We start from the raw sequence: 14,601 nt of genomic DNA on the forward strand, positions 1-14,601 counted from the left end.
TTTTAAAGTTTTCTATTTGGTTTTGGTTTACAGTATTTTAATCTTCCTACTTGAGTTTTTGCTTAAACAGTTAGCAAAATATTCATATTACCTAAGGATATGTAACCTATATTAGGAAAGTGAGTTCTAAACTGAATTTCCAGTAACATGTTATTCTAAGATTTTGTATGTAGTGTGATCGTAAGCTACTGGAAATTTAATAAATGAATAAAGCATTTATTAAGTTCTTACTGGGTATCTAACTCAACTGACTATAGTAGTTTTTTTAGTTGGGATTATAAGATTGATATTAGCATAGGATCTCTTCCCTTCAGACTGTTTCCTCAATCATTCTGGAAAATAAATACCTGTAGCTTTAAAGATCTCCAAAGATCTCCTCCCTATGACTGGCCTTTCTTCTATTAAAAAAAAATCCTATTAAGAAGTTAATCTCTTTAACCTAAATCTTTTTTTTTTTTTGTCTTAATTGTGACCTTGATAAAGTTAGAGAATGGCTGATTGCCACCTTCTATAGTTACATTTGAATGTTTAAATTTATCATCACCTTTTCCAAACTAAACTGTTTTTTTACTTCTTCTTAACAGGATGAATTTATAACGTATTTAAAATTCTTTGCTGTTAATATTTAACATGTTGTTGCTATAAGACTTCAGAGAATAGCTTAAAGTTTATCAGCTATTAACTTGGTCTGTAGTGAAAGGAGCACTTCAAAACAATGGAAGGTTCAAATAAGGTCTGCCAGTAGCTGACTTGTCAATCTTGGACAATTCATTTCATATTGAGATCATTGTTTCCTTTTCTGTAAAATGGGGAGATATTTGAGTGGGTGAACTCTACAGACTCTTCCAGCCCTAAAAAAAATTTTTAACTTTTTTTTTTATGAATTTATTTTTAGTTTTCAACAATCACGTCCATAAGCTTTTTTTTTTTTTTTGGTGAGGCAATTGGGGTTAAGTGACTGGTACAGTCACACAGCTAGTAAGTGTTATGTATCTGAGGCAGGATTTGAACTCAGGTCCTCCTGACTACAGGACTGGTGCTCTATCCACTGTGCCACCTAGCTGCCCCTTCTATAAGCTTTTGGGTTTTAAATTTTCTCTCTCTCTCTCTCCCTCACCCGCTACCTCCCCAAGTTGGTATGCAATCTGATACAGGCTCTACATATACATTCCAATTAAACATATTTTCACATTAGTCATGTTGTAAGGAAGATTTAGAACCAATAGGAAGGAACCACCAGAAAGAGGAAACAGAAAAAAAGAGCAAGTAGTATGCTTCGATCTGCGTTCAAACTCCATTGTTCTTTCTCTGGGTGTGGATAGCATTTTCCATCACGAGACTTTTGGAGATGTCTTAGATCTTTGCATTGCTGAGAAGGGCTAAGTCTATCAAAGTCATAGCACAACGTGGCTGTTACTGTGTACAACATTCTCCTGGTTCTGCTCACTTTTTCATATACCACAACTTTCTGTGGTGGCAAAGAATTGGATATTGAGGGGATGCCCATAAATTGGGGGAGGACTGAGCAAGTTGTGGTATATGAATGTAATGGAATACTACTCTGCTGTAAGAAATGATGAGCAGGCAGACTTCAGAAAAACCTGGAAAGACTCGTATGGACTGATGCTGAGTTGAAAGTAAGCAGAACAAAAGAATGTTGTACACAGTAACAGCCACGTTGTACGATCACTAATATTGATAGACTTAATCCTTCTCAGCAATACAAGGATCTAAGACATCTCCAAAGGCCTCATGATGGAAAATGCTATCCACATCCAGACAAGGAATTATGGAATTTGAATGCAGATTGAAGCATACTATTTGCTAGTTTTTTTCTCTTCTGTTGAATTTTGTTTCCTCTTTCTGGTGGTTCCTCCTATTGGTTCTAATTCTTCCTTACAACATCACTAATGTGAAAATATGTTTAATAAGAATGTATATGTATAACCTATATCAGATTGTGTGCCATCTTGGGGAAGGTGGTGGGGAAGAAGGGGGAGGAAAATTTTAAAAGCATATGGAAGTGATTTTTTTGGGGGGGGGCAATTGGGGTTAAGCGACTTGCCCAGGGTCACACAGCTAGTGTCAAGTGTTTGGTCTGAGGCCGGATTTGAACTCAGGTCCTCCTGACTTCAGGGCCAGTGCTCTATCCACTGCGCCACCTAGCTGCCCCTGGAAGTGATTGTTGATAAATCAAAATAAATTATTTTTAAAAAATTTTAAAAATAATAAACAAATTTTAAAAAGAGCTGCTATAAATATTTTTGTAAATGTGGGTCTTTTTCCCATTTTTATCATCTCTTTTCAAATTGCTCTCCAAAATGGTTGGATCCTTTCATAACTCCACCAACAATCCAGCTCTAAATTTTTGATCATATGACAGAAAATACATGTTTATAGTTTGGTCAGGCATTTGTGCCAATCACTATTAGGATATCATTTTTCCACTAAGGTCATCTGCATTTAAGCATTTATCTGAAATTATGTCTTTCATTCTTTTCCTAGTTAACAGTAGATTAACCAGTCTCTTCCCTTCAGAGACTATTATTGCATTTTAAAGTATTTCTCCTTTCAAATTTTATCCCTTATTGACTAAAATTGTCCTATTCTTACTAGAATAAAGTTTTCTCCTTGGCTTTTTGGGTGAAATACCTTCACATCTCTATCTTTACATATTATATTATATTATATATTAAATACATATTCTGTGAATCTCTAGCAAAGGTCTTTTTGTTTTTTTCAATCCTCTATAGATCTCAGGGAACATTTAATTTTTCCTGAAAATTTTCTAAGTAAATTAATGTTTTTATAAAAATACCTCAATACTTTTTCATTTGAAGAAAAAAAATTTATTGTGCCTCTGTATTTGTCCCTTCTTGAGCTCACTTTTTAAAAAGATTATGGAACCAAAAAAAATAGATTTCAGGAAAATACTTCTGAAATGCTTCTGTGAAATATTTGGGTAGGGTTGGTGGGTTTTGTTTTATTTTGTTTTTTAGATAGTGGAGGAACCATGTTTATCTTGAAATTTTTTTCTTAAACCAGCATCTTAGCTGTAAGAAACTAACTTTAGGTTATACTTTATAAGTTCTAAGTGCTGCAAGAAAACATGTGATTGTAGCTGTCTGTTTATCTTAAATACAGGCAATGGATCATCTGGAGTCATTTATTGCAGAGTGTGACAGGAGAACTGAACTTGCTAAGAAACGGCTTGCTGAAACACAGGAAGAGATCAGTGCTGAGGTTTCTGCAAAGGTAGTATTATTTAATGAAATGTTTAATTAAGTTCCTACATTCCTATTAATGAAAAGCTTTTGGAATCTTACATCTTTAAAAAAATTACTTGTCTAAGGAATTTTCTAAATCTCAGCAATTTAGAATGTGTAGCATGCATGAAGACCGACCACCACCTTCATAACTAATAATAATAAAGATCCCTCAATGTTTCTCACTCATTGAAGTAAACTGCAGAAGCAGCATTAATGACTAGGGAATCTAATGACCATCCTGCCTTGTAAAAACTTGTTGACTAAAACCCAGATTAATTAAGTGTACTCCATTTAACTGTTTAGTACCATCTATAAATTTAATGGAGAAGACAAAGATGAAAACCTTAAGGTAGTTGGAATAAGTGAACTAATAGGGATAACCCATTCTTAACAGATTTTAATCCTATATTGTGGATTCATCTCATTCTCAGGCTAATGGAAAGAGAAGGAAAGATTTTCTGTCTTACTTTTGGGCACTTTTTACCCAGGAAATGACTCAGATCAAAGTACTCTTGTACCCAAGAAAAAAACTTAAAACAGTATGTTGATGATTGTTGAATTCACAATGCAACAAAGAAAATTGAAAACAACAAAAACACACCTTAAAACAATTTAAGCCACGTTGTAGCCTTCTGCACATTAGGGTGGCACTGAAAGTATGTGAATGTTGGTGAGTGTGCTTGATATAATCTAACCAAAAAATAGACTAACTTTAAATAAGGCTTAGAAGCCAGCAAAAGAACAACCAAGATCCTAGAATCCTAGATCCTGTTGATATGCCCTTTCAGGTTTTACCCACTTGGCCACTCAAGAAGAAAAAAAAATGTACCCTTGTATTCTGGTAGTAGTTTTACTGTTCTCCTGAAGAGGACATGGGGTTCTTAAAAGTAATGCAAGATTTGAAAAAAGCAGGAGACTGACTTTACCAGGTTGGAAATCTTCAAGGCATCGTATCAAACTGCTTACTAGGTAAAATTGAGCGAATACTCTTGAGACTCAGAAATGTTTGAAGATGTATGTTATGTGAAGGCAGAAAGGTGAATGTGAGATTCAGCAAATTGGAGATAGTTTTCGTGGGGTTGCTTATTTTTCATGGATAGAGTTAGTTGGAAGAGATCTAGCAACTTGCTTCAGCCTCCCCCTTTTTTAAAACTGGTGAGAACTGAGGCCCCAGAAGGGAAAGTGAATTGTCTTAAAAGAGAAAGGAAATGTTAACTTAAATATTACTTATTAAAGAATCTTAAGCAGAAGTTTTCAAGTAACGATTCAGTGGCATTGCCAGGACCCAGTTTTCACACTTACTTCTCGTATATGTGTATATGTATACATAAACACACACACAAGATTGGTGCCTTTTATTTTTATATTACGTTCATTTCTAAACATATTCATTTATAAATATTTCTAACAAGAGAAGAATTGAGAAAATGTACTGCCCTCCCCTTACTGCAGAGGTGGGGGATCATGGATGTGGGTGGAGTATTGATCATATTTGAGAAGCAGTTGATATGTTAGTTGGTTTTGCTGAATTGTTTTTTACTTTTCTCATCTTTGTTACACACAAGGAAGGGGAAACTGGCCATTCTGCAAAACCACCCAACATATCAGCTGTTTCTGGTAATAAGAGCTGTATTCTACATCCATGGTTGTCCCGCACCTCTACAGTTAGGGGAAGGAGAAATATTTTCTCACCTTTTCTTTGGGGCCCATTATATGGAGTTGTGTTTCATTTTAGTCCTTGTATTTTCATTGTTGTATTATGTATATTGTTTTGCTGCTTTTCTAAATTATTAATAGTTATCATTTCTTATGACTCAGTGATATTCCATTATTCATCATTTAGCTATTTTGCAGTTGGTAGGCACTTTGTTTCCAGGTCTTTGCTACCACAGAAGGTGCCACAAGAAATATAAGTTGTTTGTAAGACTTTCCTTTGTGTTTTTGATCTCCTTTTGATCATGTCTTAGAGATGGTCTCTCTGGTTCAAAAGGTATGAATGTTTTAGTCAGTTTTGGCATAGTTTCAAATTACTTTCCAAAATTATTGGACTAATTCATGACTCTACCAGTAGTGTATATCAGTATGCCTGTTTTCCTGCAGTAGGTTGGGGTTCTTTTTACCATACCACAGTCACCACTTGAAATTTCACTAATTGAAAAATATTTGAAGGGTGCTACCAAGGTATTACCTGGAGAAACAGCTCTGGTAAAACTAGTCAGTTGAACTTGTGAATCTACTTACTCATTTGTTTGCTAATCATTTCATGGAGTGGTTGGCTAATTGTAATTTAGAGGCATCGTGCTGTAATGGACAAAGAGCTGACTTCAGAGTCGGGACTATCTGGGTTTTTGTCCTGACTGACTCATTCTTTTTAAATTTTTAAGCAATTGGGGTTAAGTGACTTGCCCAAGGTTACACAGCTAGTAAGTGTTATGTGTCTGAGTCTGACTCATTCTTACAATGTGAAAGTCACTTAATCTCTTGGTACTCTCAGACATCTCTTTCAGAATGTAATTTGCAGTAAAGTTGACAAGTCTGCATTGCCAGAGGAAGTTTTCTACACTTATGAAAGTATAGCTAAGGGTAAAAAAGTTGGCATTTTCCATGTTTTTAACTATTTCTTATGTTAATCATACATAACTGTATGTCTGTTGTTTGAAGGCTAACCTAGCAAAATTTATTAACAGCTGGCCAAGGGGTGACTGAATTATTTGTTACAGGAATTCTTGAAGACCACTTGCTAAGTCTTAGTTGAATTGGATTGAGTTTAGTGGATGAAACATTGGTGAAAAATTACAGATTCTTGAACTATTCAAGTATTTTAATTATTCCCCAAAATAAATATGTCCCTTATTGTTGCCATCCTAGGACTCCCTAGATTCTCAGACTAATCGAAAGGGGTATGGTTGGGGTAATGGTGATGTGTGTAGCAAGATCATTGAATTTAAACTTGGGAACTGTGTTAAACCCTAGATCTTCTACTTACTGCCTTGTGTGACCCTTGAATATGTCCTTTTGAGTTGTAAATGCTATGAGCCAATTATCTGAATATTTTCAATCATTTTGATGTTGTCAGAAATACAGTTTGCCTAGTCTTTGTCTTTGGGGAAAAACATGGTTAATGCGACTGTTTTCTTTTCAACAGAAATTACCTATAATTTAATTTTTAATTTAAATTTCAGTTCTCCTTGTCTTTGCCATTATATCATCATTCTTTTCTCATGCTAAAGTTATGTCCAAAGGTAGGAACTGTTGAAAATAAACATTGTGTGTAATGGTAAAGCAAATTATAATAGAGTACATGCATACTGCATCACAGAGTGTTAGAACTGGAAGGAACATCAGAACTCATGTAATCCAGTTTAGACCTTAGTGATCACCTAGCCATTTTACAGGTAAGGAAACTAAAGCTCAGGGAGAATTCACTTTCCCAAGATTACACAGCTTGTTTCTAAAATTCTAAATTCCTGATTTCTCAGTCATATGTTCTTTTTTTGCTATACTGACTTTGTCTTTTTTGCATTAGTGATTTTTCATCTTGAAATAGGAAGAGAATTAAATGGTGCTAAGGTAAAAATTATTCAGTAATATATGATCTTGACATGTTGAAGAAAACCAGTGTGTGTTTTCATTGTATCTTTTAACCCTAGAAAGATTACTTTTTCTGACATTTGAGAATTAGAATTAGGTTGAGCTATGATTGGAAGGGTTGGGATTTACCTGCAAAGTAGGCATTGTGAGCAAAGACTAAATTGGGAATAACAGAAAAACTGGAATACATTAACATTTGTCTTAGGAAAGAAGAAGTTACAGTTTTAATATAAACCATAGTATAGCTCTTGGGATTGCTTCCATATGACTCCAATTCCTTGAACACACATTTCTGAAACAAAATAGGAATGTTGCAAGAGGTTTTCAGACTTGTGTTCACAATTCTTCTTTTCTCCTCTAGGCAGAAAAAGTACATGAATTGAATGAAGAAATTGGCAAACTGCTAGCTAAAGCTGAACAACTGGGAGCTGAAGGAAATGTGGATGAATCCCAGAAGATCCTTATGGAAGTGGAGAAAGTTCGAGCAAAGAAAAAAGAAGCTGAGGTTTGTTAGGAAGTTCTAATACTCTCATAAGGGCTTCAGGGCAGATAACATACCTATTTTTACCTAAGAAAATGGAAACTCAAAGAAATGATTTTCTCAGGGAAACATGACTGGTAAAAAGGTCAAACTGAGATTCAAACACAAGTCTCCTGATTACTAGTTTGTACTTTCTATTATACCATCCTACCATTGATACAAGATTCTCATAATAATAGACTTTTAAGTAATTTGACATGGTGGACAAAAAAGCTAATGTCATCTTAGTCTACATTGTTAGATATATAATGTCCAACATGAGGGCAACTAGTGTTCTCCCTTTCTTTAACTATGGCTGGGATATTGTATGTAGTTCTGGAAGGAAACTTAATTTAAGAAAGGCCATTCCTGAGTTGGGATGTGGGGTGTGTGTGTGTGTGACAAGTATAAGAAGGATCACCATGTTTTAAGAGGTTATATTGAAGAGCTGATTAGCCTAAGGAAAAGAGAGACTTGGAGACGGGCAGGGAAATGTGTTTTCAGATATTCAGAAGTGTTTTCAGCAAAAGAGAAATTCATCTTGTTCTATTTAGCTGCAGAAGGAAGCACTAGGATCATTGAGTAGAAATTATAGGGAGACAAATTTCAGTGTATTATTAGAATTTTTTAATGTAATAGTTTGAGGAATGAATTACTTATGGGAAGTAATGAGTTTCTCATCATTGGGTGTCTTCAAACAAGTTGTATGAGTACCTGTTGGAGATAGTGTTGCGAATATTTTTGCTTAGATCATCATGGAGATCATCTCTGCCTAACTCAGGTGAGTACACAATTTAGGTATGGGAACTGCTCAGATGAGAAGATTCATGTTCTTCTGGAAAAGGATAATCTCAGAGATCTCTGGAGGCACTTCCTCAGACTTCTCTCCCCAGCCATCTCAGAGATTGGGCTGTGATTTCCTTCCACCTGTATAAGAATATTTGAATTTGGGTTTTAAGTACTGCGTTGAGGGAGTATCTTCATCAGGAGTTTGCTACATCAGTGAATCACAGGGCTGGTAAGAAAACAACAACAAAACGACAATCATTAGCTTTGTGTTGTGGGCTTTTTGTTTTCTCTCAGAAAGATGAAGGCCTATGTAACTGAGGTGTGGTTTATCAATATTCTGTGCTATATTTTATTAGAATGAACGGTGGGTGACAGTGTTCAAATATGAACTTGATTTCTGATGCATTTCTTTTTTTGGTTAGTATATATTATTAGTTGTCTTCAAGGGAAGTATCCAGAAGATGTTCTCTCTTCTAAATTCTATCTTTTGTAGAAGTTACTGACATGTTCTCCTGGATGCTAAAATGTAAGGTGATATAAAATTACATGACTTCCATATTCAGCATACTACTTGGGTTTCAAGAGATCCGGAATCCTTTATGACACTATTTCTTTGACATTATTTATACTATAATTGCTTATAACTATTTCTCTTAATGTTCAGGGCCAGTGTTGGAAATGCCAACTTTTTTTATTCTGTTATTTGCTTGTATAAAGCTCTTGTTTTTTGAAAGTTTTTTTTTTAAAACTGGTGTTGATACAGGATTTTATGTTTATGAAACCCTTTACTGTCATATTGTTTGAGCTTCACACTCTGTAAAGTTGTGGAAGTATTATCCCCATTTTATAGGTGAGTAAACTGAGACACTGAAAACTTGATCTTTATATCTAGTGCTCTTTACAGTGCCTCAACTTGAGATGTTTTTTTTCTCATTTAATAGTATTCAGTAAAGTTCACAGAAAGCTTTAGTCAATTTTAACTACCTTAGTCTTATGGATGGTAAAGAAACCCAAAGAGGTGATATGACTTGCCCATGGTTACACCGTAAGTGGTAGAGCCAGGCCTTAAAATCCTGGTCATGTTCCTGGCCACTTTGAGTATCTTCATTGTGCAAGTTGGAAATTTTATATTATCGGTTGATCTCCTTGCAGTCCAGTTTAGCAAATCTTTGCTGATTACCTACTTTGCTCTAGATTCTGCAGGGGTACAAAGATCTTTTTCTTTCTATATATTATATAAATACCAATGGTATCTTTATGCCATGCTATAGCAAATGCTTCCAGTCTTTGTGAGGTGAGGGTAATTTTGTTTTTGGAAAAAAGACATCTTTATTATTAATGTGTCTTAAGGAAACATGTTAATCTTTTTCAAATGCTGGGAGAACCAACTACTGGAATTTCTGGGAAGTTTTTGGTTCTGTTTTTTTTTTTTTTTCTGGCAGAAATGACTTGAGGAGGAAAGCAATTGTTAATGAAGTTGCTGATCTCACGTAGGTAGTGTGGCTTGGTACCATTACTTCTGCTGACCAGTTTAGGATACATAGGAGTCTGGTGAATAATCAGATACCATTCATTCATCAGAGGGTATATGAAGATAGATGTCATTTCATATTTCTGTTTCTGAGGAACTTGGATAGTAGTAGAGAAGATAAGACTAGTATATAAAAATCCTTTAGACCATATGAAAACAAAGTGTCATAGCCCTTTAGGGAAGGGAGAGATCACAATCACAACCATTTGGGAGCATGAAGAGTCTTTGCAAAGGAAATGACATTTGGGAGTAGCTTGTCTAGAGCTTTGCTTTAGAAAGATTATTCTGTATGTTGATTGGATTGGTATGCTGAGTAGGAAGATAGTGGGAGTAGGAAGAGTCTAACCAGAGATTTCTGTGATAGTCTGACACAAAGATCCTGTGATTTTGATTCAGGTAAGAGATAATGACTACCCAACTAGAATCATGGCAGTGGGAACAGAAAGGGAAAGGAGGGGAGACAAATTGCAGGGGTAGATTCTGGTACTCATGGCACATTGTTAACTGGAAGGGTGATGGTATGTACAGTGAACAGAAGTTTGAAGCAAGAGTTTAGGGGACAAGATACTGAGTTCAGTTATGAATATATTGACTTTGAAATGTTGGTGAAATATTTGGGTGAAGATGTGCAACAGAAAATTGAGAATGTGAAACTAAATCTCTGGAAGGAGAGATTTTTCTAAGCTATCTTAATCAATGTGGCATTTTAAGATTTGGCAGTGAATGAGATGCAGAAGAAGAGGGCCCAGGACAAAACTTTAGGGAAAATGTAGATTTAAGCATGGGGAAAAATAGAATCAGAAGTTGGAGGAGAGGGGCAACTAGGTGTCGCAGTGGATACAGCACTGGCTCTGGAGTCAGGAGGACCTGAGTTCAAATGCGGCCTCAGACACATAAACACTTACTGGCTGTGTGACCCCAGGCAAGTCACCTAACCGCATTGCCTAGCCCCCCCCACCCCCAAAAAAAAGATGGAGGAGAGAGTTACCTGAATTAGGAGGTATTTGCTACATACCAGGTACTATGCTTGGTGTTGGTGAGTAAGGCAAAAATGCAACAGTGCCAGCTGTCAACAGACTTACATTCTATGGGGGGAGATAACATGTGTGTATATAAAATGTATACAGGGTAATTAATTTTTTTTTTTTGTTTGTGGGAGACTCTGGAACCTGGAGAGGATTGAGAAAGACTTTAGTAGGAGGTCAGACAGAAGGAAATTGGGATTCTAAGAAGCCAGATTGGGGGGGGGAGGTGTGTGCATTTTAGGCATGAGGGAACAGTCTTTGTAAAGGCATAGAGATAAAAGGTTATGGAGTATTGTGTATGAAGAACAATAGGAAGGCCTGGTTGGTTGCCCAGGGAGGAACAAGCCTGTCTAGGTTGGAAAGATCAGGTCAGAAGTTCCCTTGCTGATTAATAGTCTGTGAGTAGTTGCTATACTTTCAGCCATTGTAAGATAGGAAGACTATCAGATTTGGCAGTTAAGAAATTACTGGTAACAAGGTATGGGTAACACTGGAAGGTAACAGAAAAGTCCTTTGGCAATTAGAATATTATCTTTGAGTGTTAAGCTTGTATGGTCTTGGTAGAAGCTGGATTGCAAGGAATAAAAGGAGTGAGTAGTTGATATATAAGAAGTAAGCATAAACTACTCTTGTATTTTGTCAACATGAAAGGAAAGAAAAGTGATAGTAATTTTTAGGGAATAGAAAGATTGGGGTTTTCTTTTTTTTTTTGAAAGATTGTTTTTAATATAGATTTAAACTGAGTATGTTTGTTGGCAGAAGGGAAAGAGTTTACAGAGATAATTGATAGAGCCCTGGTTCCAGAGAGACTGCAGGTGAAAGGATTATCCTTAAAGGAAGGAGGGAAGGAGCAACGAGGTGGTAGAGTGGATAGAGTACCTTACTGTAGGGGATAGAGTTCCAACCCTGGAATCTGGAGGACCTGAGTTCAAATCTGGCCTCAGACATTTGACACAGACTCGCTGTATGACCCTGGGCAAGTCACTTAACCCCATTTGCCTCACCAGAAAAAAAAGAAAAGAGAAGAAAAGAGGGAAATTAAAGAAGGATGTAAGAAAAATTGCAGCAACAGAACCTCTACCTGACTACTGAGGAAAGTCAGGAACCAGCAGGTCCCTGCCCTAGTCTGGGCTCAGGGCAAATCATTCCTCTTCACTGTTTACAAAATACTTTGTAAAGTATACAACATGCTATATAAAAGTGTTCTTCCTATTGTCTGATGGATTTCAGTAGAGCTCCCATCTAGGGATCTGTCCTTAATGTTTGGTAACATTAGGAGGAGAGAAGCTAGCTCAGTGCCTGCAGGGCCCACCTATATTCACTCATTCAATAATATTTTTCTCCTTTATACTTAAAGATCTCCATTACCACTCTGATTTCACTTCTCAATACTCAGTGTTGATATTTGAAATCTGGGTGACTGGTTGACTTAACTACCAAGATTTACTTACTACTTTCAGAGAAGCCAGAGGAGGGACAGCTAGGTGGTGCAGTGGATAGAGCACCAGCCCTGGAGTCGGGAGGACCTCAGTTCAAATCCAGCCTCAGACACATATCAATCACTAGCTGTGTGACTCTGGGCAAGTCACTTAACCCCAATTGCCTCACTAAAAAAAAAAAAGGCAGAGGAGATAAGGACTAGTAGGGTCAAACTAGTAGGTTTGGTTGATGAGAAACTAGCTGAGCATTGGGTTCTCTGTCTTTAAAAAGTTTGTGTTGGAATGGGGCGGGGGAGACATCATCTGAGTGATAAAGAGTGGGCAGTATTGGCTTATGGAGAATAGGAAAGATTTGGGGCAGCTTCATAACTCCAGAGAATTAGAAAGTTAAAGGGATTTCTCAGTAACAAGTGCTGGCCCAGGTGAAATTAGAAAACCTGACTTGATTAAACAACCTGACTTGATTAAACAGCCTGTCAGCATAGCCATCTCTAGCATCATCTAGCAGAATGCAGTTTGTATAGAGCTAGAGATGTGGAAGGTGAAATGAAGAGAGAGAGTACATTATAGAAATAATTGCTGGAAGGTTTCAGACTAGATAGAGGAAAAACAAGTGAGATCAAAATGGGAGTGATGGCCCAGAGAATAGCAATAGGAAGAGTATCAAGGGTCCAGAGGTCAACAAGCCTATGACAAAGTACAATTTCAAAAGAATGAGAGTGGTTGGTGGAAGGCAGGAGAGATGGAAATTTAAAGTTTGAAATCTTGAGTCAATTTTTCCCCCTTCTGTTATCTTAGGAAGAATATAGAAATTCCATGCCAGCATCCAGTTTCCAGCAGCAGAAGCTTCGAGTCTGTGAGGTGTGTTCTGCGTACCTTGGTCTCCATGATAATGATCGTCGTCTTGCAGATCACTTCGGGGGCAAATTACACTTGGGATTTATTCAAATTCGTGAGAAACTGGATCAGTTGAGGGTAAGTTCATTATATGATCTGTTAAGAGATGGTCTTTTCTTTCCTTTCAGTTCCTTTGAGTTATGTTTGGTTTCATTGGAACCAAATCATAAACTTTATCTTTCAGACTTTTGTAACAGGATGTTTCAGATTTAATACTGAAAGTCAGCTTTTAACATTACTGTTTTTAAGTTAAACCTTTCATGTTGGGATTTTTAAACTTTGAAAGTTCCTTATGTAAGACAGGCTAAATACTTTTTAACAGCTGATATTTATGTAGTGTTTTACAACTTAACAAGGTACTTTACATATGCTCTTATTTGATCTTTGAAGAGCAACCCTCCAAGGTAAGTAGTTCCTGAGTTATCTCCATTTTGTTAAGGATCAGGTCACACAGGTAGTAAGTAGAAGAACTAGGACCTTAACTAGTCTTTCTGACTGCAAGATCAGTGTTTGTTTTTTTCCCCATTATGCCACACTATCCTTATTCTGTTTTTTTAAATACTTAAAATTTGTGTTTTTTAAAAATTCTAATATAAATATCTCAGCTATTGAGTATGAGGGACTGTTCACTTTTAGTTTTGTAGGAGCACCTCTGCAGTCTGTTAATACTGGCATCTCATGGCACCTCTGGCTTCTTCCTAACTCTTCCTCCTATTTTTGGTTTCTAAGGCACAGAAATAGACTTTTTGGTCAGAGAATGCCTGTGAAGAGACTGTTTATCCTACCTGTTGTCATATTGATATGTTGAGGCCACAGCCTTTCTGTCCCACTTCACCGGATCACCCGAGGTCTGACCGTTTCAGTCTGCTTGGAAAGTAGGACAGGAAGAAAATGAAGGGTAGACTCTTTTTACTCAAGTTAAAGCACAGCTTTGGTTGATGAGTTTCTGGTAATGAATTCTCTCAGAATAAAACTTTCTACCTTTTTCGTGCTGGCTGGCAGCTTTATATACTCGATAAATTGTTGTCCTAGCTCAGAGTAGTGCACAACCACACTTGAAATGGGCTTCTCTCTTTGGTTAAAAGCTGACAGTTTTTGCTTGCCCTGGGAGCTTGTCTTTAGCATGCTTCCTTGTGGGCAGGTTATTGGTAAGATTTTTGCAGGCAACTCAGCACCAGAAATTTCACAGCACAGCTACAAGAGGAAAGTTGAGAATCTTTAAAGAAGTTGAGTTGATTTAGGAGTGTTGTCACTTTGAAGCATTGTCAGTTGGTCATTGAGTCTTGATTATGTGCCTACTATGTGCTAGGCACTCTGCTGAGCACTGAAATATCATGAATTAGATGATTGGGAAATTTTTTCTACCTCTGGAGTGTGATGAAATCTAGAAGTACTTGTTTGTTGGATTGATTTTTATTTTAATTTTTTAATTTTCTTTTTCTTTCTTTCTTTCTTTCTTTCTTTCTTTCTTTCTTTCTTTCTTTCTTTCTTTCTTTCTTTCTTTCTTTCTTTCTTTCTTTCTTTCTTTCTTTCTTTCTTT

At 36.5% G+C, this 14,601-nt stretch overlaps 1 protein-coding gene across 8 annotated transcripts in view; it reads left to right on the forward strand.

Annotated features, from left to right (window-relative positions):
• LOC114043730 (putative RNA-binding protein Luc7-like 1) overlaps positions 1 to 14,601 on the forward strand; it is a 48,682-nt gene that overhangs the window by 27,642 nt on the left and 6,439 nt on the right. For all 8 annotated transcript variants that reach the window (XM_027862880.1, XM_027862881.1, XM_027862883.1 and 5 more), the window contains 3 exons: positions 3,145 to 3,255; positions 7,222 to 7,365; positions 12,963 to 13,139. In XM_027862880.1, the coding sequence (XP_027718681.1) occupies positions 3,145 to 3,255; positions 7,222 to 7,365; positions 12,963 to 13,139 (432 nt within the window). The remainder of the gene's footprint in view (positions 1 to 3,144; positions 3,256 to 7,221; positions 7,366 to 12,962; positions 13,140 to 14,601) is intronic.

The sequence above is a fragment of the Vombatus ursinus genome, unplaced genomic scaffold, assembly GCF_900497805.2.
Source record: "Vombatus ursinus unplaced genomic scaffold, bare-nosed wombat genome assembly UNPS02014770.1, whole genome shotgun sequence".
Classification (NCBI taxonomy): Eukaryota; Metazoa; Chordata; class Mammalia; order Diprotodontia; family Vombatidae; genus Vombatus; species Vombatus ursinus.